Source organism: Lissotriton vulgaris, chromosome 5, assembly GCF_964263255.1.
Source record: "Lissotriton vulgaris chromosome 5, aLisVul1.2, whole genome shotgun sequence".
In the NCBI taxonomy this organism is placed as follows: domain Eukaryota; kingdom Metazoa; phylum Chordata; class Amphibia; order Caudata; family Salamandridae; genus Lissotriton; species Lissotriton vulgaris.
The window spans coordinates 314,471,001-314,496,557 of record NC_141693.1 but is presented as its reverse complement, the minus strand read 5'-3'; the positions used below and the strand labels follow the sequence as shown (position 1 = coordinate 314,496,557).

General features: G+C 43.4%; 1 protein-coding gene across 2 annotated transcripts in view; it reads right to left on the bottom strand.

Moving 5' to 3' along the window:
* The window catches only part of LOC147710802 (glutamate receptor U1-like), a 193,742-nt gene that overhangs the window by 97,950 nt on the left and 70,235 nt on the right, over positions 1-25,557 (bottom strand). Inside the window, exons 1-2 of one of the 2 annotated variants that reach the window (XM_086921547.1) lie at positions 21,768-21,790; positions 8,357-8,445 (exon numbers count right to left, since the gene is read on the bottom strand). In XM_086921547.1, the coding sequence (XP_086777673.1) occupies positions 8,357-8,426 (70 nt within the window). In that variant the 5' untranslated portion in view covers positions 8,427-8,445; positions 21,768-21,790. Of the gene's footprint in view, positions 1-8,356; positions 8,446-21,767; positions 21,791-25,557 lie in introns of those variants that run through there. The other variant, XM_086921548.1, reaches the window with a different exon arrangement.

Below are 25,557 nucleotides of genomic sequence, written 5' to 3'. Positions count from 1 at the left end.
TAACATTTTTCTAGGATCCCTCTCCCCTACCTACCCTCAATCTCCACAACATTACACACTCATAGACCTTTTGATAGCTATTGCCTTTCATCTCATTACCTCCAATTGGAAACAGGCTAATGAGGTCACCTTTCGCTCTTGGTGGAATGCGGTTTGTTTTCATCACTGCCTTGATACTAATTATGTCTCTACCATTTCCCTGGCAATCAAACGTGACTTCCTTTGGCTTCCCTTGGCCAATTATCTATCTTTAGTTGCCTTCTCAACAAATACTTCTCAAACCAAATCAGATGATGTTCAAAAACCACCATGATTCTCTCAATGCCTTGTACCCTTTTTCACCAGCTAATCACCAGCTATTTCTTTAGTATTATTACGTTTACAATGTTATTTCTTTATGCATAGTTCAATGTACTTCTCCTCTGTTTTTATTGATGCTTTATGATTGCTTAATTATTTTATATTTTTATTGTATAATCTCTACGGTTGAATCATTTTGACTGTTTCTTCATTTTCCTGTTCTTTTGGTTCAATAAAATCAAACTTAAAAAAAAAAAGAAAATACATTTCAATTTAGAAAAGATCTCAAAGTAATTCCTCTTCTTCAGGTCCTGCAAGAGACAGCTGGTTGACTTCTTATTTCTTTTATTTTGTCCCTGGTTGTCTTTCTACCTCTCTACTCCCCTTTTATTTTGTTTTCTCAGTTGTTAAAAGTGGCTACGTCTGTAGGTCATGTGTTGCTCAAGTGCACTCAGTCGCTCATTTAGTCACTCACTCACTCACTCACTCACTCACTCACTCACTCCATACAGGGTGTTAATGAAGCTGATTATCAAGGAAAGCAACCAGTGCTCCCAGATTCCACAACCTCCTCCTCTATCCATATATCATGCATGTGCACACACATCTTAGCACACGTACATGCGCACACACACACACATACACACACACACACACACACACACAACCTGTAACCACGCCAAACATAATCCTCTCTATCCATCCCTACCTTCGTCATTCATCTAACAAGGTCTTACCTCTTAGACAGCCCGGATGCCACCAGGAAGTGTTCCTCAAGCCATACTATGGAAAAGTTGACTCGACAGGCAACAGAAAGACAGTAAACCCCCTATCAGTACGTACTTGTAATCTCTGATGTGCCCAGTAATAGCAGGTATCAGGTCCATTTGTATTATGAATAATGCATAAACAACACAGGTCCCCAGAATTACCGCAGTAGCCAATAACAGTAACTCTGGGGGCCTGAATTGTCAAGTTCCTGATGCGGCACCTCATAGCAGGACCCTGTGAGAGGATATCTGGAAGCCATACAAGGCTGCATATATGTATTTGCATGTGTGTGCTTGCTGTGGTTAAGAGTGCTGACCGCACTTAAGTTAACAGTCGGAGCTAGGAAGTCATAAAATGTCACGCCTAATTATTTTGAGTGTCATACCACGTGTTGGCACGAACAAAATACAGTTCCCGATTTAACTGCTGTTATATAAAAAGTAATGGAGTGGTACAGAAAGGTGAGGTGCCAGGTGGAGCCTTCCCCCCCTTTCCTTCCATATTTAGTCTGACACTAAAGTGCAGGGGACGGCAGTTCATTGGCTCTTTAAGTGCCCAGTTTGCTCACAGAGAGGCGAAGATAAATAAACTGAGTGTCAGCCAGTCCCAGGGCTGCAAGGACCAATCTAACTCAAGCTCTTGTGTACAGCAGTCTTTGCATTCCTGGTCGCTGTGCACGGAAGACTTAGGAATCGTTTGGGTTTTAAAAACATTTAACTCAAGTTTAAAAGAAGATGTGAATGTCGATCATGCTTGTGAGGTCTAATTCTAATACTTTTTACTTGAAGAACTGACTATTTTGTTTGCGTGCCTTGTTTGGGGAAGTGTTGGCTACACTCCTGAATTTTTGTGGTAGGTAAAAAAAACGAAAAATTGCTATTCCGTTCTGCAAGAAAAGCATGTACGAGGAATGGCTTGGTGCACTAGGACCATTTTGATTCCCAAAAGTGAGACAAGTAATCTGAAAAGCTTCTTTTGTTGTCATGTCAAAAAAAAAGTACTTCATTTAAATTTAAGCAAGCATTGGCACATCCATTAGGTCTCGGATTAATGTGCTAATAATGCAAGAAGTGTAGTTACATAAAAGCCATACAGAAAACAAAAGGCAAGCTGTTTTGAAGGCTCCCTTGCATTTGATACCGTCCAGTTTTTGTATTTCAATTAAAGAGGGCTACATTTATAAAGTAGTCCCTCATTCAGTTCAATGCATGGACTTGAAAATAGGTGGAAGAATACACTCAAAGAACCAATAGTGTTAGGTAGAGATGAGTACTCCACTGGGCTAAGACAGGACATGATTGACAAGTCTCAAGCTACTGGTTGAAAAAGGATGATTGAATGAAGCTGAGCTGTCAAACCTAGCTTAACTATTAAGACGGTTAAAGTTTTAAAGTAGTCCCCCGTGCAGTTCAAAGCAAGCCCTGTGGCTGAGGTGGAAGAGCTCACTCAAATAGCCAGCACCATTAGGTCAGAGATGAATCTTCCACTGAGCCAAGACCTGATTGAGAAGTATCAAGCCAATGGCTCCAAGAGGCTGGCTGAAGAGGCCAGTGGTTGAAAGTGGAGGACCCAACCCCCACTCTATGCATACTGTAAGCAAAAGGTCTATTTGACAGCTGTGCTGGCAACATCCAAATCTAATAAAGTAGAGAGCAGTGGTTTTGAGCAACTCTGAAAATGGCAGAAATTGTAGTATTAATTTCAAAATGGATGAATGTCCTCACAAACATATTTTTTTCTGAGACAGCCAAAATTTGACAATGCATTCTGAACGAGTACAGCATAGTTTTCTTAATCAATAATTATTTCTCATTCTTAGTGTTTCTTTCTATTTTAATTGTATTCACTCCTGTTGTATCCATTTTAGTAACATGTCTGATATAGTTAACGATTCAAGGAAAAGTCTTATTATCATAAACATTTATATATAATTTAAAGACTAAGGGGCTCATTTAAATGTTGAGAGTATGTATACTCCATCACGACGGAGTATAAATACTGCCAACATGAAGGTCCACCCGCCGAATTCAAAAGTGGGCGGACCTTCAGTTTGGCTCTGGCGGTGACTACTCCATCACTGCCATAGCCAAACCTCTCTGACAGCCCGACAGAGTAAGGGCCGTTGGAGTAATTACTACATGTCCGCCCACCCACTGCCAGTCACCGCCAGGAAAACCCTTTATTATGAAAAAGAAAATCCTGCTTCTGGATTTTCTTTTTGAAAAAAAAAAAATACTTTTTGGGCAGGTTTGCATCAAGCTATTGCAGCCCTGCACCAAACAGTGGATTACATTGACAGGAACTGCCATGACGGTTGTTCCTGCCAATGCTTTACACATTTAGTGGTCATTTCCTCCCCCATGGACACAAAGGCGTTTACTCTGTTGTCTTGGCAAAGCAACGGCACAAATGCCAACATATAAATGAAGCCCGAAGTAACAAGTGATCCTATAAACACCTGCCATGTCGAGACATACTTAAAACATTCACAACTGATGAGAAATTAGATCATGAAAGTGATATATTAACACTGTGAGTGTGGGTGTGTGTACATATCCTGGCTTTTACGAGGGCACACAAGGGTCACAGATCAAATTAGTGGAGCCACCTACAATGTATAATGAAGTATTATTTTGCATGTATGTAATATTTGTATATAATGTATATGTATATATCAGCGACGGCTCGTGGAGGGAGTTACGGTGGGGCAGGAGGGCGGGGAGGGGGAGGGGCAGGGCGGAGGTTGCTAAAAACCGGCATATGGATAATTGCAGGTAAGTAAACAATTTAATTAATAAAACGAATTTCGTAGCTCGCACTGCATTGCATTTTGCGATGCAAGGCGCACTACGAAATTCGTTTTATTAATTAAATTGTTTACTTACCTGCAATTATCCATATGCCGGTTTTTAGCAACCTCCGCCCTGCCCCTCCCCCTCCCCGCCCTCCTGCCCCACCGTAACTCCCTCCACGAGCCGTCGCTGGTATATATGTATATTACCCAGTGGTGGGCACTCAGTAGTTAAGAGCTAGGTCTAAGTTTTCATACGAAATGCCTTTTTTGGTTTGCTAATAACTTTTGTGCCAGTTATTGAATCTTTACAAAACTTTCCTAAAAAGTGCTAGTTTTTGCTTAGCATCTTTAAGGGAAGCTTGAAGGTGATCTGTCAAGCGAGGGCAGAGAAAACACAAAACCCCCAGGCAATTTCGAAAGGGTTTTTCAGTGACAATGTAATGTCTTAAACTCAAACACATAAATTCACCAGTTATTTTTACCTCAAGTAACTAACTCGTGCCCTAAAGTAACTATAACTCACACCCTTCCCCATGCACTGCTTATGACCTTATATATAACAACACTCATGATGTGGTCAGTGACATAATTTATAGCGTTACTGACGACAACTGAACTGACATCATTAATGACAACACTTCATGGCGGGGGCACTAGTTATAGATACTCTAGAGCATGAGTTTTAGTTACTTGAGATAACTATCCCCAGTGAATTACAGTGGTCTTTTGAGTTTGAAGCATTACATTGACACTGAAATTTTCATCTAACTAGAACTTTACTTTATACATATACTAGCTTACCCGTTGCGCGTTGCTGCGATCTCAGAAGAAAGGAAATGTAAGGAAACTTGTTATGATAACATTCAATTTACATTGTGTCATTTTTATTGAAACTTCTTCATTTTAATCTGGAAAACATTTTAAAGTGTTGTTTTAATTCTGTTTATTTATTCGAGTGCTTGTGGATACACAGTATTTTTTGTTTTTCCGTCTGGTGCGTACACGAATAAATCAGAAGGTTTTCCGACGCGTGAGCTGGCCACATACAGTTGTCCATGTGAGAAGCACGGATTCTCCAAATCTAGTCCACACACTTGCAGCGATTGTCCTTGTGCTTTGATGATGGTCATTGCAAAAGCGAGTCGCACCGGAAACTGTAAACGTTCAGTATGGGAAAGATTATGAGGGCCCTGGGGGGCCGATATTTAACAAATTATTATTATTTTTTTTGCCAGAAACCTTGGCGGGAGTGTATTCAACAACTTTTAACAATTTTTTTTTTTACCAGAAACCTTCGCTGGAGTGTACTCAACAACTTCCCAAAGTTTCATGCCGATCAGATGAATGGTGTAGTAATGCATAAAGGACAAACAGACATACTTTCGTTTTTATATATATAGATATATAACATTCTATATATATTGAAATATATATATATATATGTGTGTGTGGGTGTGTGTGTGTGTGTGTGTGTGTGTATGTTTCACCAAATCCGCCTGAGTCCGGTGTTGCACCACTTGAACGGTGGGTGCCTCGATTCATGAAGGTGGAATTTCATACTATCTTCATTTAACCTTAAGAAAAAAAAGGCCTGGCCCCAGTGGATGGGTTCCCCAGGGCTGAAATCAGCCTCGGGAGGGGGTCGCATGGCCCCCTTACTTTTTTTTATTCAAATGGGCATGCCCAGGGGGTTGGGGTCCGCAGGGCCAAAAATGGCCCCAGGTGGGGGGCTCTCAGCCCCCCTCCCTTTGAAGTATTACAAAATAAAAAATAAAGCCCAGGCCCCATGAGATGGGCCTCCCTCCTGTTTTTTTGATAAAATATTTTTTTTTAAAAGGCCTAGGGAATGGAGGTACCCAGGGTCCAAAATGGTCCAGGAAAGGGGGGCCACATGGCACCTCTTCATAAAAATAAAAAAATAAAAAATACATCTACCAACTCCTGGGAGGCCCCCCCCTTTTGAAATTGTGCCTCTTGGCATGCTCCTGGTTGGGGGCATGCTCCTGGTTGGGGGCATGCTCCTGGTTGGGGGATGAAGACCCCTTGACTGCTGAGGGTCCTTAGGGGCCAACAAGACCTCCTGTTACCTCCAGTATGCCCCAAATATTGGGATTGGTGAGAGGTGGTCGGAGGCCACTCCCCCTTTCTCCATCACTCTGCAAACACGCCTCTCGGTGCACTGCTTGTGGAGACAGGAGGTCCACTTGCCTCCTGTGGGCCTCAGGGCTAAAGTGGACTTTATGTCTGAAGCAGTAGTGCGTCAGGAGCTGCGTTTGCAGAGTGTTGGAGACAAGGGGCGTGGCCTCTGACAACCTCTCAGCAATGCAGCTGTGTGGGTCTTACTGGAGGTAACAGGAGGGCAAGTTGATCCCCAAGGACCCTGAAGAGCCAAGGGACTTCATCTCCCAACTTGTAGTGAATTGCTGTGAATGAAATCCCACTGTGTAGGACTTACGGAAAGTACCAGGAGTGCTTCTTGGCCCTCAAGGTCCCTCAGCATCTAAGAAGACTTCATTTCCCAACCAGTAGTGTGCCAGGAAAAACTTTTGCAGATTGGTGAAGGATGTGAGCGTGGCCTCCGAAGACCTCTTAGCAATATCGCTGTGTGGGACTTACTGGAGGTAACAGGAGGGGTTGTTCACACTCTCGGACCCTCAGCAGCCAAGGGAAATTCGTCCCCCAACTAGTAGTGTGCTAGGAGGTGTGTTTTACTCCTGCCAAGTTATGGCAAACTGCAATGTCCCGGGGTGGCCACCCTGGCACATTGCTGGAGCCGGCTGTGGGGGTGGCAGTCCCCAGGGCCAGCAGTTTGGGCTGGACTATTCCCATTGTGAGCAAGGTCAAGCCTGATTTGCATTTGGCTGAGTTCAAACAGGAATGGCATGGAGGCAAAACAAACGATGGATTTAGGCCCACATCTCTGTACTGGGGTGAATGTAAGACTTTGTTCTGCATTCTGACCATCAATTGTTCTTTTTGCATATGACTCCAGGATGGGGGGCCAAGCAGCCCCCTTACATTATAGCATACATCCCAGGGTAGGTGGCGGTCCCCATGGCAGCAGGGGGGCATGTGCCCCCCATTAATTTTTTATTTTAGCCCCAGGGAGGTGGCTGTCCTTGAGGCTGCGGGGGCAGCGTGGCTCCCCCGCATTTATGTGATGTTTGTCCTCCCAGGGAGGTCTGCACGGCCCCCCATTAATAAAAGTTAAAGCCCCGGTCAGGTGGAGTCACCCAGGGGTGTGGAGTAGTCAATGTGTCCCCACTTAATTTTCACTTGCAAAGCCCCGGGAAGGTGACGGTCCCCGGGGCTAGGGGGGCCAAGAGGCCTCCCCAATTTAATCATTAAAGAAGCCTTAGGGAGGTGGCAGTCCCTCAGATTAAATTTAACTCTAGGAGCGGGCACCCATGTGCCGCCTCCTTTATATTTAGAATTTCCCTGGGATTTGGCACACCCAGGAGCTTCTTTCAAAAGACGTGCATGAGCCTGCATGTGTTTTTTTAAAATGTTGCTTATGATCCACCCGCAATCGTGGCAATTAAAAAAAAAAAAAGCTTGTATCCCTTTGAGGGCGCCCTGTGGGACACCCCCCCCCCCACCATATCGGGGGTTCAAGGTATTCCTACCATGCCCCCTTTTCCTGTGAGACTTGGCTTCAAGTCCCAAGATGGCTGCCAACTCTTCTTGATAAAAATGATGGGAGACAAATAATTTGAAATAGGCTGAAAAGGGCACTGCTGTTGGGGACTGTATGATGGCTGGTAAGTGGCCTGTGCATTATTGGGGTTTTCGTCCGTGCACAGGTTCCATTAACCCAAGCAGGGGCGTAGCCTCGGGGGAGAGTGTTTAGGATTTTACACCCCCTCATAAATGTCCCCTTAACCTTTGGTTTGTTCAGTAAATAAATAAATAAATACATAAATGTAGATAGATAGTAGGCCTGGGCGGAGTTTGCAAGTGACAGAGTGCACTAGGGCGCGCCGTTACCACTGATTTTTAGCATCGGGTATTTGTCCTACACTGTAAAATCAGCACGAAAAGCACCAAGTGCAGCGGAAGAGGGCGCTGTTTCTTTCTGCTGCTTGAGCAGATGTCCTACTCGAGCAGAAGCTTCCTCAACGGGAACAGAAGGTTTCTCAATGCGAGCGGTGGCGGCCATCCGCCATTGCCCGCGTTGAGATATCCCGCCTGGAGGTGGTCTGGAGTAAGATTTTCCTCTCTCACCAACTTAGCATTGGCAAGTGCGAACACTACGCAGCGCGTGGAGGGAGAAAAACCCCGCAAACTATGTGAGCAGAGCAGAATTTTATGCCCAGGCCTAATAGATAGATAAATAGATAGATAGATAGATAGATAGATAGATAGATAGATAGATAGATAGATAGATAGATAGATAGATAGATAGATAGATAGATATGGATATACATATATATGCATAACTGTAAGAATAGAAACAAAAAACATTAGGTCAAGCTGTTGGCAAATACTCACGGACATGACTTGGTTCACCCAGGAGAATGAGGCCAATCACACAGATCAGGAAGCCCATAGTTCGGACCATAGCAGCAGGAACTGCGACCCTGTGGAAATTGCAAACCAGATAATCAAACTCTCTTGTTTTCCCATCACAGGGGCAGTTTAATTTCTCTGCACTTTCTAAAATACTCTCACCGCCATCATGGCATGGCCATCTGATAACAAAACCACTTGTTCCTGTTCACCCCTACTGCACTACCACCTCATAGCTGCCACCACCACAACCCACAACACTACACGCCCATGAACGTATCATCCCTCAGGAGCTCAATACCAACCCCAGATACCCTCAGTAACCACATGACATTACAACCTACTAAACTATTAAACACCTCATCGCACCACTTGTCCCCACATCTCCCATCCAACACTGCAGTGCTTAACACCCCACAAAATCCTCATTCTCAGTATTACCACACCATCAACCTCTACCATCACACAACGCAGCAACCTCCTTCCTCCGAGATACCACAGTTCACATTCTAACCCACCACATATACAACACTGTCCCATTCTGCCCAGCACGCTTACATAGAAATGAAAAGAGCAGACCCTAGCAGAGAACCTGATGTGCATTCTCATGCCACACCTAATGAGGCAAAACCACAGAACTGTAATTAGTAACTTACCACTCAATCACATATTCACATTTATCATTCCACACACTCAAACAAAAGTCTCGACAGCACAATGCACACTGCCCCATCAACCACTGAATCATTCCATACCACTCCATACTATCCTTCATTAACCCCTTAAGTGCTGCGTCGGGCGTTGGCCGACGGCAGCACTACCTCCCCAGTGCTGCGCACGTCCATTGAACGTTCATTCAGCACTAGTTCGAATGGACAGAGCAGCACTGCGGAGGGAATTGCGCCGCTACTAAGGTGTTAACTGCCAATCCAATGTTCAATAGATAAAAGCCAACCATGTTGTCATTTATGATTGGCCACTATACTGAAGGTCCTGCCTTGAAATCTTTTGCAGCCCAGTTCCATTCCCTTGGCAGGCTGCTCTCTTGGCTTGCGAGGATAACTTGAGATAGGGTGTGTTCTGCCAAAAATGTGTTGTGGACTGAACGCACCGAAAATGAGAGCACTTTAAGAAAGAAATATTTTCACTGGTGAAATGTATTCACATTTTGTAGCTCCATCTGTGTTATTTCTCTTTAACATGCGTAAGGGTGGTACTTTTGGCTAAACATTGTGTGCATGTTACTGTATAAAGCACACTGTTTAGGACCCAACTGGACTCTTTATAAAGTGCCTTAACCAGAGACCTTTTAATACCCACTCCCTCTTCCCCAGTGTGACCTACCTTTTTGGTTAGGTGCCTGTCCCTCCTTTCTTAGGGACAGATTTACAAGCCGGCAGTGCAATGGGCTTGCCCATATTTAAAATGCCTCGTAAAGCCACCCTGCATGACTTTTTATGGCCTTGTAAATATGGGCCCTTTTCACGCATTTCTCTACATGAAATGGGCGTCCCATGGGTGTTGCTGTGGGTGTCCCATGCAACATCCATGGAACCTGACACATTCCAAGATTTACAAGTTTTGTAAAACTGGGAATGTGCCAGACTCCGAGTTGTACAACGAGGAGAAATACTTTTATTTCTCCTCGTTTTTTCCTTTTTCTATGCATGCTGCAGAATGTAGAACGCATAGAAAGAGGAAAATGACATCAATGGTTGTTTGTTTGCAATAAGATGTCCCTTCCTGCACAAAAACATTCATCTCCACAATACAGGCACACTTGCAACATGGCGCAAGGGTGTCTGCATGACTCCCGGCTGCTGTTTGTCCGCCGGCGCAGTGGAGAAGGACAGGAATGTGCTGCATCTTGTACATATAACGCATTCCTGACCTTTTATTTTGAGGTTCAGCAGTGCACCAGGAAGGCTTGCTGCGCTGCAGTGCCTCAAAATATAGTAAACGATGGCCTTAGTCTCTCCTCACAGGTTGTGCAGGTAAAGGGAGGGGAGATCAACAGTGTCTTCTTGTGAAATCTTCCTTGTTACTGCCTGGAGTGTTCTAGGGCCAGAACCCCTCCTCTGTTTACCTCATTATTCACCTTTCCTTGACCTGTGCCCTTACCCCTCACTCAATTTCCTCTTAATGTTGCATCCATCATCGCTCTATCACTGCTCCCCGACAGCATCTGGAGCCACATGTTTGTTCATTGACTTTTGATTCTTTGGCTTGCTCTTCTACCACTCTAGGTTGGACACCTGAGCGTTTACAGCATTACTGATTGTATGGACTGTTTGAATCCCTCGGTCTGAACAAGGCTGGTTAAAGTGACTAATCGCCAGGGCTTTAAGTGGGCCGGGTCTCACCGGGTCTGAGCACCGGCAGTTTTTTTAAGGAGGCCTTGAAACAGGTTTCTATAGGGCTCTGTTTTGTGCCCTGGCACAGGCTGTACATTTCTTTCCGGACTGCAGTGACAGCAGGCACATCCATGTTGCGCTGCTCACTTCTCACTAGTGGGGAAGTTATGGCATGATGGCATGCCAGGTGAGCGCTGTAGGGGAAGGGGAATCCTTTAAAGAGAAGCGTTTTCTCTCTGGATTTCCCTTCTCTTTTTGAAACTCAGGAGCAGCCACATTGTTGTGGTGTCACCAGGGCTTTAAGTGAAAGCTTTTTCAATATTATATCCAAGCCATTGTTGCTGCTTATTTATCTTATGCAACTAACAACCATGGACAAAGCCAATAGGCCTGACTTGTTATAGGTATGATGTTACTTGTTGTATCATATATCTAGATGCAATGACAGAAACAGCAAAATACATGTTGGGCGGCGCACTATGCTAAGCACAGATTTTTAGCTTAGGTGATTTTAAGCCATGCCTTTAATTACATTGGCCACGCCCCTTTAAGAGACCCGCCCAGTTTTTTCATCCCACTTAAAGCCCTGCTAATCGCTTGTGTTTTTCCAAAGAATTCTTAATTGTTTTCTTCGTCCTTCCATGATGCTCAGAGGTGCACAACAATTAGTTATCTATAACACTACTACATATTGAGATTCTCACACTATAAAATCCATTTTAGCAGCAGCGGATGCTCTGCTAAGGCGGAGGAGCATTGCTCCACTGCTCTCCGAGCAGTTCAAGAAGGAAAAACAAAATCATAACGCAGCGTTATTATCATTTTATTTTTCGTACTGCAGTGGCTCAGTTGGTTATGTGTGGGCGGAGCTGGGCTCCATGATGCCAGTGCACTGCAAGGGAAGGAGTAATGGGCACACTCTAAGTGCACATGTCGCTTTGGCCGTCCGTCTCAGGTCGACCAAAGTCTCATGCGCACTTTGCATGTTCTCCACCCAGGTAGCATTACAGCCTGGGTGGAGAACATGCCCAGGCTCTCGCTACCTGTCTGAGCACTGAATCACGGCGCTGAGACCAATCACTGCCCTGCATTGCAGCTTTGTGATTGGCTATGGGGAGCATGGGAGCCCAGGTGCTACCTGCTGCCAGACTCGAGATGCAGAGGACAGAGGAAAGGCGGCGGTCGGCTTGAGATGAAGAGGACAGAGAGGAGGCAGTGGCGGGCTGGCTGGCCGTAACCAAGTGAGTGTTTTTTTACTTTAAATCTTTTTCACCCCCTTCCCTCACCACACCACTCCCGTCCAGTAGCAGCCGCTACTGCATTTTAGAGACTATTTAAGAAATATCTTCTACATAAGGATTGAGTTTTCAACATATGGAAATAAACTCTGCTGCAAAATTGTTAATTTTTGGGCAAAATTGAATATAGTTATCCTGATCAGGCTATGTTTTACAAACGCTGGTAATAAAATGATATTTGGAGAATAATATTCCAACAAGTGGACAATCTTGAAAATAACTACATTGGTTTGGATTTCTGTAATGTACATGTATTTATATAGCGCAAACCGCCCACATCGCAGGCATCTAAGCGCTTGCTTAGGGAACCCGTCCTGGTATTCCCCTGTGAGATAACCCCGGCAGGGTATCCACAAGGTGAAAGCCAGGCATCCCGCCGCGAGGGGCCGTTGTGGAGATTAAGCAAGCTATTGCCCAGAGTCGCAGAGTGTGAACCCGTGAGTCGAGTAGGTAGCGGAGCGAGAATTATCAAGTCCGAGGAATTATTGAGCCCAAGCCCCGTCGAGGCGGGGAATTGAACCCTGGTCCAGGGCCGATCTCAGCTTCCGGGTCTGCCGCCTCTAACCCCTGAGCCACACTTCTCCACTCTATAATGTACCCTCAGAATTGATTGAGTCAGCTGTGTTATGGTTTTTGTATGACTTCTTATATTTTGGTTCCAAAGTGTAAAGTGTTATTTACAAAAACTACATACATATAAAAAATGACAAATAAATGAAGAAAAATAACACAACATAAGATTTGAGATGTTGAACTTACATATATTAAACCATGCAGATTTTTATGATTAAAGGCAAACTTTTCTCCCACATGATGTTTTAGTGTGGTCTTATATTTTCTTTTTAGTTTGAATGAGAAAAGAACAGCAAACAGCTGAGTGCTGCCGCAATCCATAGGAACCTTTATGACATTTCAAGCACCCATTCTTTGCATTGAGGGTGCAGCTCAAGGAATCTGATTATTTTTTAACCAACATTGTTTCAATTTTGAAAGGTTTTATTGCTGGAATGTAATCAGATCAGGCCAGAACCTTGGATAAGGATATTGTATTTTAAAAGGAAGGTCAGAGCATCCCGGCATTCCCTGAGGGTGAGCAAAAGGGATGTATGTCATTACAATGCATGCTTTTACAACTCATGCCATTACGACGCAACTTTTACAACGCAAGTCGTTACAACGACTTGCGTTGGGGGGCGCTGGATAGTGAATAGTTTAATTTACTATTCCAACTCCAGTCCCCGTGGATAGTAGTGCAGGTGTTGGATAGTAATTAAACTATTCCCTATCTTAGAGCGCCCTCCAGCGCAATTCGTTGTAATGACTTGCGTTGTAAAAGTTGTGTCGTAATGGTAGTGCGTTGTAAAAGTTGCATTGTAAAGGATGTTTCCCGAGCAAAAGGGATACTGGAAGGTCAAACAATTCCCAATCAACATGATTTAATAGAAAGGAGAGAGCACAGTCTTCTCATGAAGGGCCCATAAAGCATTTCATACACATTTTCAACTAATTATGTATTCAGATGTTCAGCTAATTATGTGACATTTTCCTTACTGTTTTTACATTACTTCTCGATTGTGAGATTACAGTGATAGTTTTCCCCTAAATCAACCTTTACTTTTGAGCCATCTTCTGGGTAGTGAAGCAAACACACATTCAAGAATCTCATACCAGCTCACCAGCTCAATCAGAAATCCTCCTAGTTAGGAATTTGGATAAGTAAAAAGAGTGACCTGTCACCAAAGGAAATATTAAATAAGATTACAAACTTTAAAAAGCAGATCACAAAAGGGTTGAGTGGCATGTGTACGACTTTCCTAGTCAAATGGAGAAATAAATGCTGAAAAATAAAAAAAAGTGATCATAATTCAAGTCTTAATGTCAAACAATTGGGTTATTATTTTAATTTGAAATTGAAATGATAAGGAACGTCAAGCATAAAGTCTCAAGGACTTGTTGACTAGAATCTTCATGAAAAATCAGAACAGATCTGGATATAAACATCTTAAAAATAGAGTAGGCTGACATATTTGCGCGTGTACCATAAAACCTGCAGTTCTTTCCCTTGGAAGCCATGTAAATTATTCATCACTGCTAATACTGTTGTCAGAAGTGCCAAAGGTATCCATTTCCTGGATTCCTCTACAATGACTGACCCAGTTTGCTATTGGCATTTTAAAAAAATGCAAATATATTCTGTCTGTCCGCACCCTGGGCCATATTATCAAAAGGGCGATACATTATCGCCACTTTTATCGGCAGGAAACTTCCACTAAAGCGGCGATAATGGGCTTGATAATATACCCTTGTGAATTCCCATAGAAGCCCAGGTTAATAACAGAATCTGGGCTTCTATGGCAATTCACAAGGGCATATTATCAAGCCCATTATCGCCGCTTTAGCGGCAGTTTCCGGCCGATAAAAGCCGCGATAATGTATCGCCCTTTCTGGATAATATGGCCCTCTGTTTTTAAAGTCAGTATTGGCCAGGTTTGAGGTGCCTTTGCCATTGAAATGTTTAAAAGACTACAGGAGCAACCCTTACACCCATGAGAACCTGGGTATCTATCATACAATTATAATGCAACAATGGTTCATCCAGGTATCATTTGTGCCAGATCATACATTTGGAGGATACATAAACTCATGCAATCAATGTCATATAGTAATGAATAAACAGAAACCACCATAAAAATCATCAAGCAATTTAATTTGTTTTTGGTTATAAATCAAACTCAGTGACAAACAAGACCCTAACCGAGACTCTCAAAAATAAATACAAGGGTTAGTGCAATGTCACCCTAATGATACGGCCATCACTAAATAAAATCGTCAACAAAAAGCATGGTTACACATGAGCTGGTTTGTTACTAACAATCAACTACCTAAAAATATTTTTTGTATAATAGACAATGATTCCTTTACTGGTTTGCTTGTTATGTGTCAATGATGTTTCAACCCTTAGAAGGGTGCAAGGATCTCATCAGAACAATTATAATATGAGGACATCAGTAAAAATGAGTTAAGAACAATTTAGAAGGTGGACATCTGAGTTATAGCAGAAAACTGGGAGAACGAGAGGATTATTACCTGAAGTGTCCAACTGAATAGGGAAATGCTGCAATGAGTATTGTTCTTTACTCATTTTCACAGATGACCCCATAATATAACTGTCCTGATGAGACCCTTGTGTCTTTCTTAGGGCTGAACATCGTCAGCACATAGCGCGAAAAGCAGTAAAGGAATCTTTGTCTATTGTACAAAAATATTTTTTAGATGGTTGTTTGTTAGATACCAAGCTATTGTTGATTATTTTATTTTGCGATGGGTATCACATTGAGGTAACACTACACTAATTAATGTATTTCTTTTTGAGGTTCTTATTTGTCCCTGAGTTTGATTGATAACTGAAGAAATTACATTTCTCAATAACTTTTATGATGGTTTTCTGTTTCTTCCCTACTATATGAACCAGCGACGGCTCGTGGAGGGAGTTACGGTGGGGCAGGAGGGTGGGGAGGGGCAGGGTGGAGGTTGCTAAAAAGCGGCATATGGATAATTGCAGGTAAGTAAACAATTTAATTAATAAAACGAATTTCGTAGCTCGCACTGCATTGCATTTTGCGATGCAAGGCGCACTTCGAAATTCGTTTTATTAATTAAATTGTTTACTTACCTGCAATTATCCATATGCCGGTTTTTAGCAACCTCCACCCTGCCCCTCCCCCTCCCCACCCTCCTGCCCCACCGTAACTCCCTCCACGAGCCGTCGCTGATATGAACACTGGTTGTATGAGGCTATTTGTCCTTCATAGGTATGATCGTGCATAAACGATACCTGTAAGAACCATTGCTTCATTTTAATTATTCTTCATTCAAAGGCAGATATGTAGTTCGCATATTTTGAAGCAATGTTTTGGGTCTAGTCACACTACCTACAGGCTAACACTGAATACTGCATGCCTCCCTAGCTGAAAAGACCGTCTATAAGCTTAGGGGCTGCCCCAAAAAATGGGACAAAAAGTGGGGGCATTGGAATGCTTATAGGGGTGAGATCTGCAGCTCTCCTACTGCTGACATGGCTATGGAAAGACCGAGACCTCTGCACCGCGACTCCAGTTGAGACGAACTGTATGTGATTACACTGTATACCTTGTCATATTTCTAATGTCATTATGCTATTGAATTGCTGACTATACTCTGTTTTTGTTTCAATAAAATTTTATTTAAAAAAAATAAAAAATACTGCATGCCTCCCAAAGCGAGCAGCGCATGTGCGCCGCCGCTATAGGCTCGACCTAAAAACTGCGTAAAGACAAAACTATTTTTTCATCTCAAAATGTGCGCCTTGCCATAGTGGCCTCTGATATTTAGGAAACAACTTTGTGTGAATATGCCCCCGGAAAGAGTTGAATGCCCACTCACACAGAAGTCAGCCAAAGGCCAAAAGTGGCTGACTAATTGCTCCATGCTGTAGACTGCAGAGGGAGAACAAAAACTAAATGACGCATTAAGAGACCAATGGATAAAGCGAGCTGGCTGAACGCCCCGCAAGTGAGTATGTTACATGTGTAATTGTAGTAAAATAAAAAGGCCTTGGCTAGCCAAATCTAAAATCAGCTGCGGCAGTTGAAAAGAGGATTCTTAGAACTCGCCTCCTTCACACCAAAAGCTGTTTTTATTGCCAACCTCTCTGAGAACTGTACTGATTACACCCGAGGACGCCTCTAGCAGATATTGCTTTTCAGTAAAAACATACAGATCGCTCAGAGCATTACTGGCATTTCCGTTTCGGGGTCGGCACAGTTATGTTTGGCCAGTTTCATATCCTGTGCAGAGCAGATTTCCCCCTGACGCCCTCCTATATTTCAGCATACATTACTGGCATCCAGATGACTGAAAGGTTCAATGGCTTTGCAAAGAACGAAGCCTCAGTTTCACGTTTGATGTCCAGAATACACACATGGGGCTGTGTTCAGAAAAGGAGGAGAGGGGACGTTTCAAAAAGGATTGTGGATTTGAGGGTTTGGGTGTGTGTGTCCTCAAACAGAAGACGTGGCAAGATTTGTTTTTTTACAGAGTTTTGTAATGTTTTTTCTTTTTCTCTTTCTGAGCTTATATGTGGCTGGTATTAGCAAGGCGTAGCACGCTATATGACTTTCATCAATTCTATATGGCTTTGTTTTGCCATCATATTTCGTTCAATCATTTGCATAGAGCCATGTTCTATTATGTTGGACCTGTAGCATTCTATATGATCCTGTCTTATTCTCCGTGCCCCAGTTCTGTTCGCCTTATTGCATTTGTGCTATTTATGGCCATGATTTATTTTGTGCGGTTATTTTTACTTCTGTATTATCCAGTTTCCCTCTGTATGGTCTATTTGTATAGTCCCGTTCAATCACTTGTAGGGAGTCATGTTCTATTATATTGGACCTGTTGCATTCTCTATGATCCTGTCATTCTCTGTGCCCCTGTTTTATTCTCCTTAGTGCAGTTGCGCTATAACCGGCTTTGATTTATTTTGTACAGCCATGTTTACTTTTGTATAGTCAGGTTCCCTCTGTATGGTCTATTTGAATAGCTCTGCCCCTCATTTGTAGACAGCGATGTTCTATTATGAATACCTTGCTGCATTCTGTATGATCTTGTTTCATTCTCTGTACTCCAGGTTTCCCCAGTAGGACCCAGTCGTATAATATATGGCTTTGACTTATTCTCTATGGTCACGTTTACTTCTCTAAAGCCCTGATTTCCTCTGATGCTTTTCTCTCATTCTGTGCTGCTGTTTATTTTCCATTGCACTGTTGTATTTTGGATTCTGTAAGCTCTATCTTCCTATGAACATAAAAGGCCACATTGCAGATTTGATGTGCCACCCCAAGCCTGTGGATGTTGCTGCTTGCAATGGGTAGCCAAGCCCACCTTCGTTTTCTTGTGTCCGCTGGGTTATCTTTGTTCACAGGACATGGGGTGAAGGATGGCGTCAAAAACAACATAACACATGAAATATGGCACTTTAAAAAGAAGAGCACACTGTTGACGGCCGGAAATAGCTATTTGTGATACACAGGAGAAATCGGTTGACCCAACCTTGCTTTCCACATCCCATAGTCTCACAGACAGCCTGGGTCTAGGCTTAGCAATCCCCTAATAAGGGTAATGCCATCGGCTGATCTGTGAGAGTGAAGTTCTGCTGTGCTGTATCCTGCCAAGGGATTCCTTTAATCACCAGGAGCCCAGTAGGCTGGCATTAAGCTAAGCAAATGTGAAGATCTAGAAGATAAAGCAAAGATCAGCAGTACAGAGAGACATAATGGCAGGGTGTACTGAGGTGCAAAAAACACAAGATGATGGACGGAATGTTGCACAATGGCAAAACGTTCACCCCCAGTCACAGATCTGATTTTAATCCATCGTTGTTTTGCTCACCATGCCACCCCAGTTCAGACATGGCCATATGCAAATCAGTCTTGACCCTCATGGAAACAGTCCAGCCCGAACTGCCAAGCCATGTCTTCCCTGGACCCGAATCAAGCATCCTAGGACCGGTTTCTGGCTATCAGCTGTCTTCAGCCAGGATAGCTTGACTCCAGTGGTGGAGTGAGCACGGGACCCACGTCTTGGCATACCCTTCCCACATAGGGTGAATAGCAAAATACACAAGATGATGGACTGAATGTTGCACAATGGCAAAACATTCACCCCCAGTCACAGATCTGGGTTTAATCCATTGTTATTTTGCTCACCAAGCCACCCCAGTTCAGATCTGTGCCTCATGGAAACAGTCCAGCCCGAACTGAGGTGTCATTGCGACCATGGCGGTGTTTTTGAACCAACAGGTTTTTGAGCCCCAACTTGGTTTTCCATGATCCCTGATGTATTAAACAGCCGCACTGCAAAATGCCCATTTGCAGGAGTTGCAAACATTCAAGCCTTATTGACATTAATGAGGCAGGAGTCGGAGTCCCTTTGCGTCTTGCAACGAGTGGCCACGAATTCAAGTAAATAGAGCCAAGGCGGACCTCCTGCCCTGCATTTAATGAAGGCCATCTTTTTTTTATAAAGGGGCTGCCTACAAAATAAAAAGTCAGCATGCAGTAGATGATATTGAGGGTAACAAGCAATGTTCCTCAGGACCACAGTCTTCTGCTTCAATGTCCACTTCTTGGACAGCTTCCATATTGAGAAAGGATTAACACCCTCTTTCGGGTCTCGGAAGCACATAAGAGAGGGCGGGCACCCATTACAAGTCCTCTTTCCTTTGGAAGTCCTGTGGGTTGGGTTGCAAAAGACTCTGAGCTAGGACTGAGTCTTCCTATTCACAGAATCTTTATTACATTGCAACACACTGTTTTGCTGTTGCAAACCATGTGATTTTGTGAAATACATTCTTTATGACCACAAGGCAGGTACTAAGTGCTGTATGCATGTTCAGAAGCAAATGTAGAGGAAACGGGTTTTAGGGTGAAATGCTCCTTCACCTGCTAGTGTTGTTCTGTTGCATGTGATTGTGGGTGCTGTACATGAGATACTTTGACTGATGTCTTATGTGGGGGTAATCAGGCAACCTTTATATTATGTGGGGGTAATCAGGCAACCTTTATATTCTTGTCATGAGATACCCTCAGTATGTAGTTGAATGTGGGCACTGTGATTTTTAAAAATGTGTTAAACTCAATAAAACAAAATTTGAAATTAAAAATGTGTGCACAAAATTCCCTAAAGGTGATGTTCAGCTGGTGGTCAGATACCTTTTGTCTTATGTTGAGTGTGGGTTCGGACATCCATTTTGGTAGTTGCATGAGATGCCCTGTTGGAGATATTTTGAGTGCTGCAAGAAGAGTTGAAAATTGGTTGATGTGTACACTTCTTTGTAGATAAGTGGGTAAGCTATATTTCTGGTGAGTGCAGTCCTTAATTTGAGCGGGTGGTTGCAGGTTAGTCCCACAGGCACTTAGTTTTGGGGACCAGGCTTTATTTTTCTTCAACAGATTTTGATGCAGGGGAAGATAGAGCCAAAAACAAAAAGGAGTAAAAGAGGAGAAAGAGAAATACAGAAAAACTGTTACGAATGGAGAAAGTAGGGATGAAAAAGAACCTACAGGAGCGAGATAACGGGGCAGAGAGTGTCTAGTGGTGGATTGAAGAGGCATGAGGTGGAATCAAGAATGTGCAACCTTGGTATTTGGCAACCCTGGCATTCGATAGCTAGGGCTTCTGGGCAAAACTTTGGGCCCGGCACATTTTCTATTACAGATTACGCACAGTGAATAAGGACCCCTTCTTAAACCTTTGGTGTCTCAACAGCGGCCATATTGTGTTCTCACCCTCAGGCACGTAGCTTGTTCAGTAAGATTGTGGGGGGTGAGCTTCAGATTTTCTGACTTTCAAGCTGGCATATAATGGTAAAATACATTATACAACAAGCAGGGCGCACAAGAGGGGCTTAACCCGTTAACCGCGGCGGTAATTCCGCCGCGGTGCGGGCGTTTCCGTGCCCGGGTGGGCTCCGTCGGCCATTGGCCGACCGCAGCACTGGGAAGGTAGTGTTGCCGTCGGCCAATGGCCGACGGCAGCAAGGAAAGGGTTAAGGGGCAATGGAAAGGGAGAGGATTGCGGATTAGTAGGAGTACTAACTGAGAAAACACACAGGGGCCTATTTATAAGCCCATTTCACCGCCAATGTGTCACTTTTCTCGACACACCTGCAGCGAAATGGGCTTCCCCATATTTAGAATGCCATATAAAGCCACCCTGCGTGACTTTTCATGACTTGTAAATATGTTTCCTTTTCATGCATAACTGTGTGAAAGGGGCGTTCCATGGGTGTTGCTGTCGGTTTTCCCATTCAACATCCATGGAACTTGACGCAATCCCAGATTTATAACATTTTGTAAACCTGGGAATGCGTCAGAATCCTATGCCTCCCCAGGGGAGGTGTAAGGAGGCGCAGCGAGAAAAATACTTTTATTGCTCCTTGTTTTTTCCTCTTTCCTCGCGTGCTGCATTCTATCGCATGCATAGAATGAACAAAATGCCTTTAATGATTGTTTTTGTGCAGGAAGGTGTCCCTTCCTGCGCAAAAACAATCACCCCCTCAGCACAGACACCCTTGCAAAATGACGCACGGGTGCCTGCGCTGGCGCACGGCTGCTGTTTGTGCACGGGCGCAAGGGAGAAGGACAGAAACGCGCTGAATCTTGTAGATATGGAGCATTCCTGCCCTTTAACTTGATACACAGCAGTGCAGCAGGAAGGCGTGCTGCACTGCCGTGCGTCAAAATATTGTAAAATGAGGCCAACAATTTTTAGTGAAATAACCAACATTTTTAAGGCTTTTCAAACAGAGAGAGGGACAGAGGGTGTGCGCGTTTTTTGTCTGTGCCTATGCAATAATCCCAGGTGGGATTCGACTGATAGCACCTGTACCCAACTATTCATCAGAAAATAAATGTATTAGGGGGTGTATAACACCCCAAGCACCCCCTCCCTGTAGCTACGCCCCTGCTCACCCCATCTTCAAATTGTTTACTATAGACATCACTCAGATGAAAGGACCAGGGTTATTCGACCCTCTGCAGAGACCTTTCTACAATACTGCTGGTCGCACTTTCGAATATCGTGAGATCCAAGCCCGCGTTTCATCATTGCAAGACCTACAAAATGAGCATGAAAGGCAGAAAAGCAACCGATCTTTTGTTAAAATATGAAGACAACATCATTTTCCATATGTGCACCTACCTGTTTTGATGATGCCGATCGTGAGGAGCTACAGTAGCCCGCACTGACTCATCCCTCCCACCACTCAAGCACACAGCTGCGCCGCTCCCAGACATTCAAGAATTTTACTTTCAAAAGCATCCTGCTCGCGCGTCATCATGAACTAAATGTGGAATTAAAGATCGGCAGCTGTAATTAGCCAGCCTGGCATTATTATTATTAAGGGGCTTGTTCAGCGCTCCGCGCAGGGTGAAATTTCTGCTTTCAGTGTTTTGTAGGATGCAAGTGCTCAGGCTGGGGAGGGGGAGCTCGCCTACCCAAGCGCTTCATTTCTTGAGGGGCGGGGACTGTTGAGGACAGCACCATTCTTTGGCATGCATGTTTTACTTTTCGTGAAGATCCAAATTGGGCTTCAAAAACTGAAGGAGATCCACCTTTTGAAGAAAGGCAGGCAACCAACTTAAGCAAATGAGAGGGCGAGCACCGGCACTTCTCGGAAACAAGCAGGTGCTTTGCCCCAGAGTACCTGCACTTCTATTTTTCCAGTTCAAGCACTGAGTATCAGCAAAAAAGAAAAACCCGAGGATGTTGCCAGGGTTGGTGGTCGCGTAATTCTGTAGGCACGTGCATGCATCACCACGCATGAGCCTGCCTGCAGAATTGTCAATTTTCTTGTATTTTTTGATCAATGATCTTTGGTTGATTGATAAAAACAAAGAAATTGTAAGTGCACGAAAGGACTTTTAAGGAGGGCCGTCAGTAATTTGCTGCCTGACGTTCCCTAAAAATATATATTTAAAAAAAGAACTGCAGGGTGTGGGGGCAATGGAAGAATGGTGGTGGAGTGGGTTGGGGTGCAGCAATGTGAACTGGGTGGGGAAATGAGGAAGAGACCAACACGGGGTAGGGGAGAAGCACATGCAGAACACAATAACTCTGGCGCGGGGGAGAAGCACATGAGAGTGGCAGCTACACGGAGTGCAGAGTGGGCGGGAGAAGTATATAAAAAAGAAAGTGAACAGCCATGATATAGAAAGCAAACACAGAGCAGAGGGGTGAGTATTTGGCAAATGAAAGATAGAGTAAAACCTAAGAGGCAGAGATCTGGAAAATGCATGCACCCTGGCGTAGTTCTGAATCAAAAGAAAAAAAGTAGTTCCCTAAACGTTTAACAAAATGAACCTGCAGCTGACTTTACGCTGAGCACATCAATCATGAAGTCCCTTGTTGAGTAAAGTCCTGTGCTAGCCCACCACGGGACCTGCTGCAGCTTGGTCCCATTGAAAATCCAGAGACGAAATTCAATGCAAGAGTGGAGGCAGCACCAGGCAGGAAGTCACAAAAATGGATAATTAATTTGAAAAAAAGTTCTTTATTTTTTCTTCATACAAACACTCGACAACAGCCAACACGTTTCGTTCCTATTAAAGGAACTTCCTCAGGGCTCTCTCAGAATTGTACACAGACGTAGTTTAGACAAAACTGGTATAATTTGTCCAGGCCGAGACCTCCAACTCTAAAAGGCCACCGCCTTTGTCACACCGTTGTAACGCTGAACAGCAACAAGTCCACAGAAATTTTGTAGAAAACTAAACTAAATTTTCGCAGTCCCGCAGTAGGTAGTACAACTTCTACCCGGGGATTAGAGTCAATTGTGGTGGATTTTGAAAGAGTGTAGTTTACTAAGAACGTCAATTGTGCTATAACAGTCTCCACACAAAAGTCTGTAATGTAAGTCCTTATGTCAAATAGCCACAGAAGTTCATGATAAATCTCAGAGACCTACTAACGAGCAAAGTCATGGCGTCCTGGTCCGTAGGTCGCAACTCCAGGGTCCCTAAAAGTGCACCCTGGGAAGGCACAAGTCAACCAATTAAGAAAAAGTAAAGAGGCTATGCTTCAGGGGAGGGACAAACACAAACTAGACAAGCAAAGCCATCAATCAAGAAGCAAGCTAAAGAGAGTGACATAAAGCCAACCAATGGTAAGCAATGTGTGGGACTTAACCCCTGTAAGTTCTTGACAAGAACACTATAGTTCTTTTGCAACTAGACAGCTTGCACTGTCTAGTAGGCTGGACCCAAAAATGTTTTTGTTTCACAGACCTGAATGATTGCAAATTCAAATAAGCATTGGCAGAGCGAGTAGGATTGGCACTGACGTTTGGCTTAGTCAATACCTATTTTTTTTTTTAGATTTGGCAAAACATTATTGTTATGGACATTTCTGGGTCCTCGTCAATCAATAACAAAAACTAACTATAAGGAAAAATATCTTTTCTCAACAAGGACACATTGCCATAGTAATCCGAGGCACTGGAGGGAACGTCCTTGCATTTGGATGTGCTTCTTGTGAAATCGTAAAATGCTATCACTCACTGTGAAATAAGCAATGGGCTGATACATTACCTTATGCTGTGTGCATTGGTGGGTGAAAAAAAACTGTGAACCACACAGCAGCAGACCAATAGATGAAGTGGGCTGAGCAAAAGCCTCTATAAGGAAATACATCCTATACATAAATTTAGTAAAATTAAAAGATCTTGCCTAGAGCCATTCCTAAAACAGGGCCTTCTATAGTATCACATGACTATGTATGAATGTATGTAGAGAGCGTGCATAGCATGCGCGTAGCCCCAGATCAAGGGAGAGATGAACACTAGGGAAAAACTCTTGGGATACGATTCATAGTTGTATACAATGAGATAGGTAATAAGGTGAATGGTAAACCCCGGATTTCCCAACAGAGACCGCATGAGGACTTGTTGCAATGCTACGTGTAGGCACATGCAACCCACATCATTGCAAACTGGAGCATGAGACGGTGGAGGAAGCATGCCTAAAGGAAGTCTGTTACATGTCTGCTTTACCTTGTTTCTGGACTCTGCAGTGTCATAATGGTGATGAAATAAATTAATGAGGAAATTGAAGGCAGAGCAAAAGAGACAGCAGAGGCATTATTGGTCAACCTCTAGATCACAATAATGCTGGAAATCCGAGGAAATTGAGAATGGCGTCCCTGGAGAGGCAGCCAGAAAGGAAAATAAAAATACAGTGGATGTTCCGAAGTTGACATGTGAACCTCAGAGCATTGTTGTTAAAGCTATGGCAAAAGAAGAATTGTGAGTGGAAAAACATATCTACTTCAGGTTCATTATTATCAGAAGGCTGTAAATGTTTATAAAACAGATGAAAACGATTGTATTGTAATTGCATTTATATAGTGCTTGCTACCCCTGACGAGGCGGCGAAGAGCTATTTTAGCAGGTAGCACGCTACTTCGGAACCCATAAAGGATTACTGTTGAATTAGTATAGTGACATATGCAAGTAATTTGAGTGGTGGATTGGTTAGTCAGTTATTTGTATTCAGAAGGATAGCGAAGGGGTAAAAGAGGGAAAAAAGTTAGCATTTATATAGCGCCTATTACCCCTGATGGAGTGTTGAGATGCTTTTTTTGGCAAGTAGCATGCTACTCCGGAACCCATAAAGTATTAGTGTTGAATTAGTATAGTGAAATATGCAAGTAATTTGAGTGGGTGATTGGTTAGTCAGCTATTTGGATTCAGAAGGATAGCGAAGGAGTAAAAGAGGGAAAAAGGTTTGTATATATATATATCACTGAAAAAACCATAGGTTTCACACCAGTTATAGTTAGGAATTAGCATATAAAAAACCTATTAAATTCACTGAAAAAACCATAGGTTTCACACTAGTTATAGTTAGCTGCAAATTTTACTGACATAAAACCATTGAAATTCCACGTTATAGTTAGTTGGACTCACTATAACTTGCGCGTGTAATGCACTGCT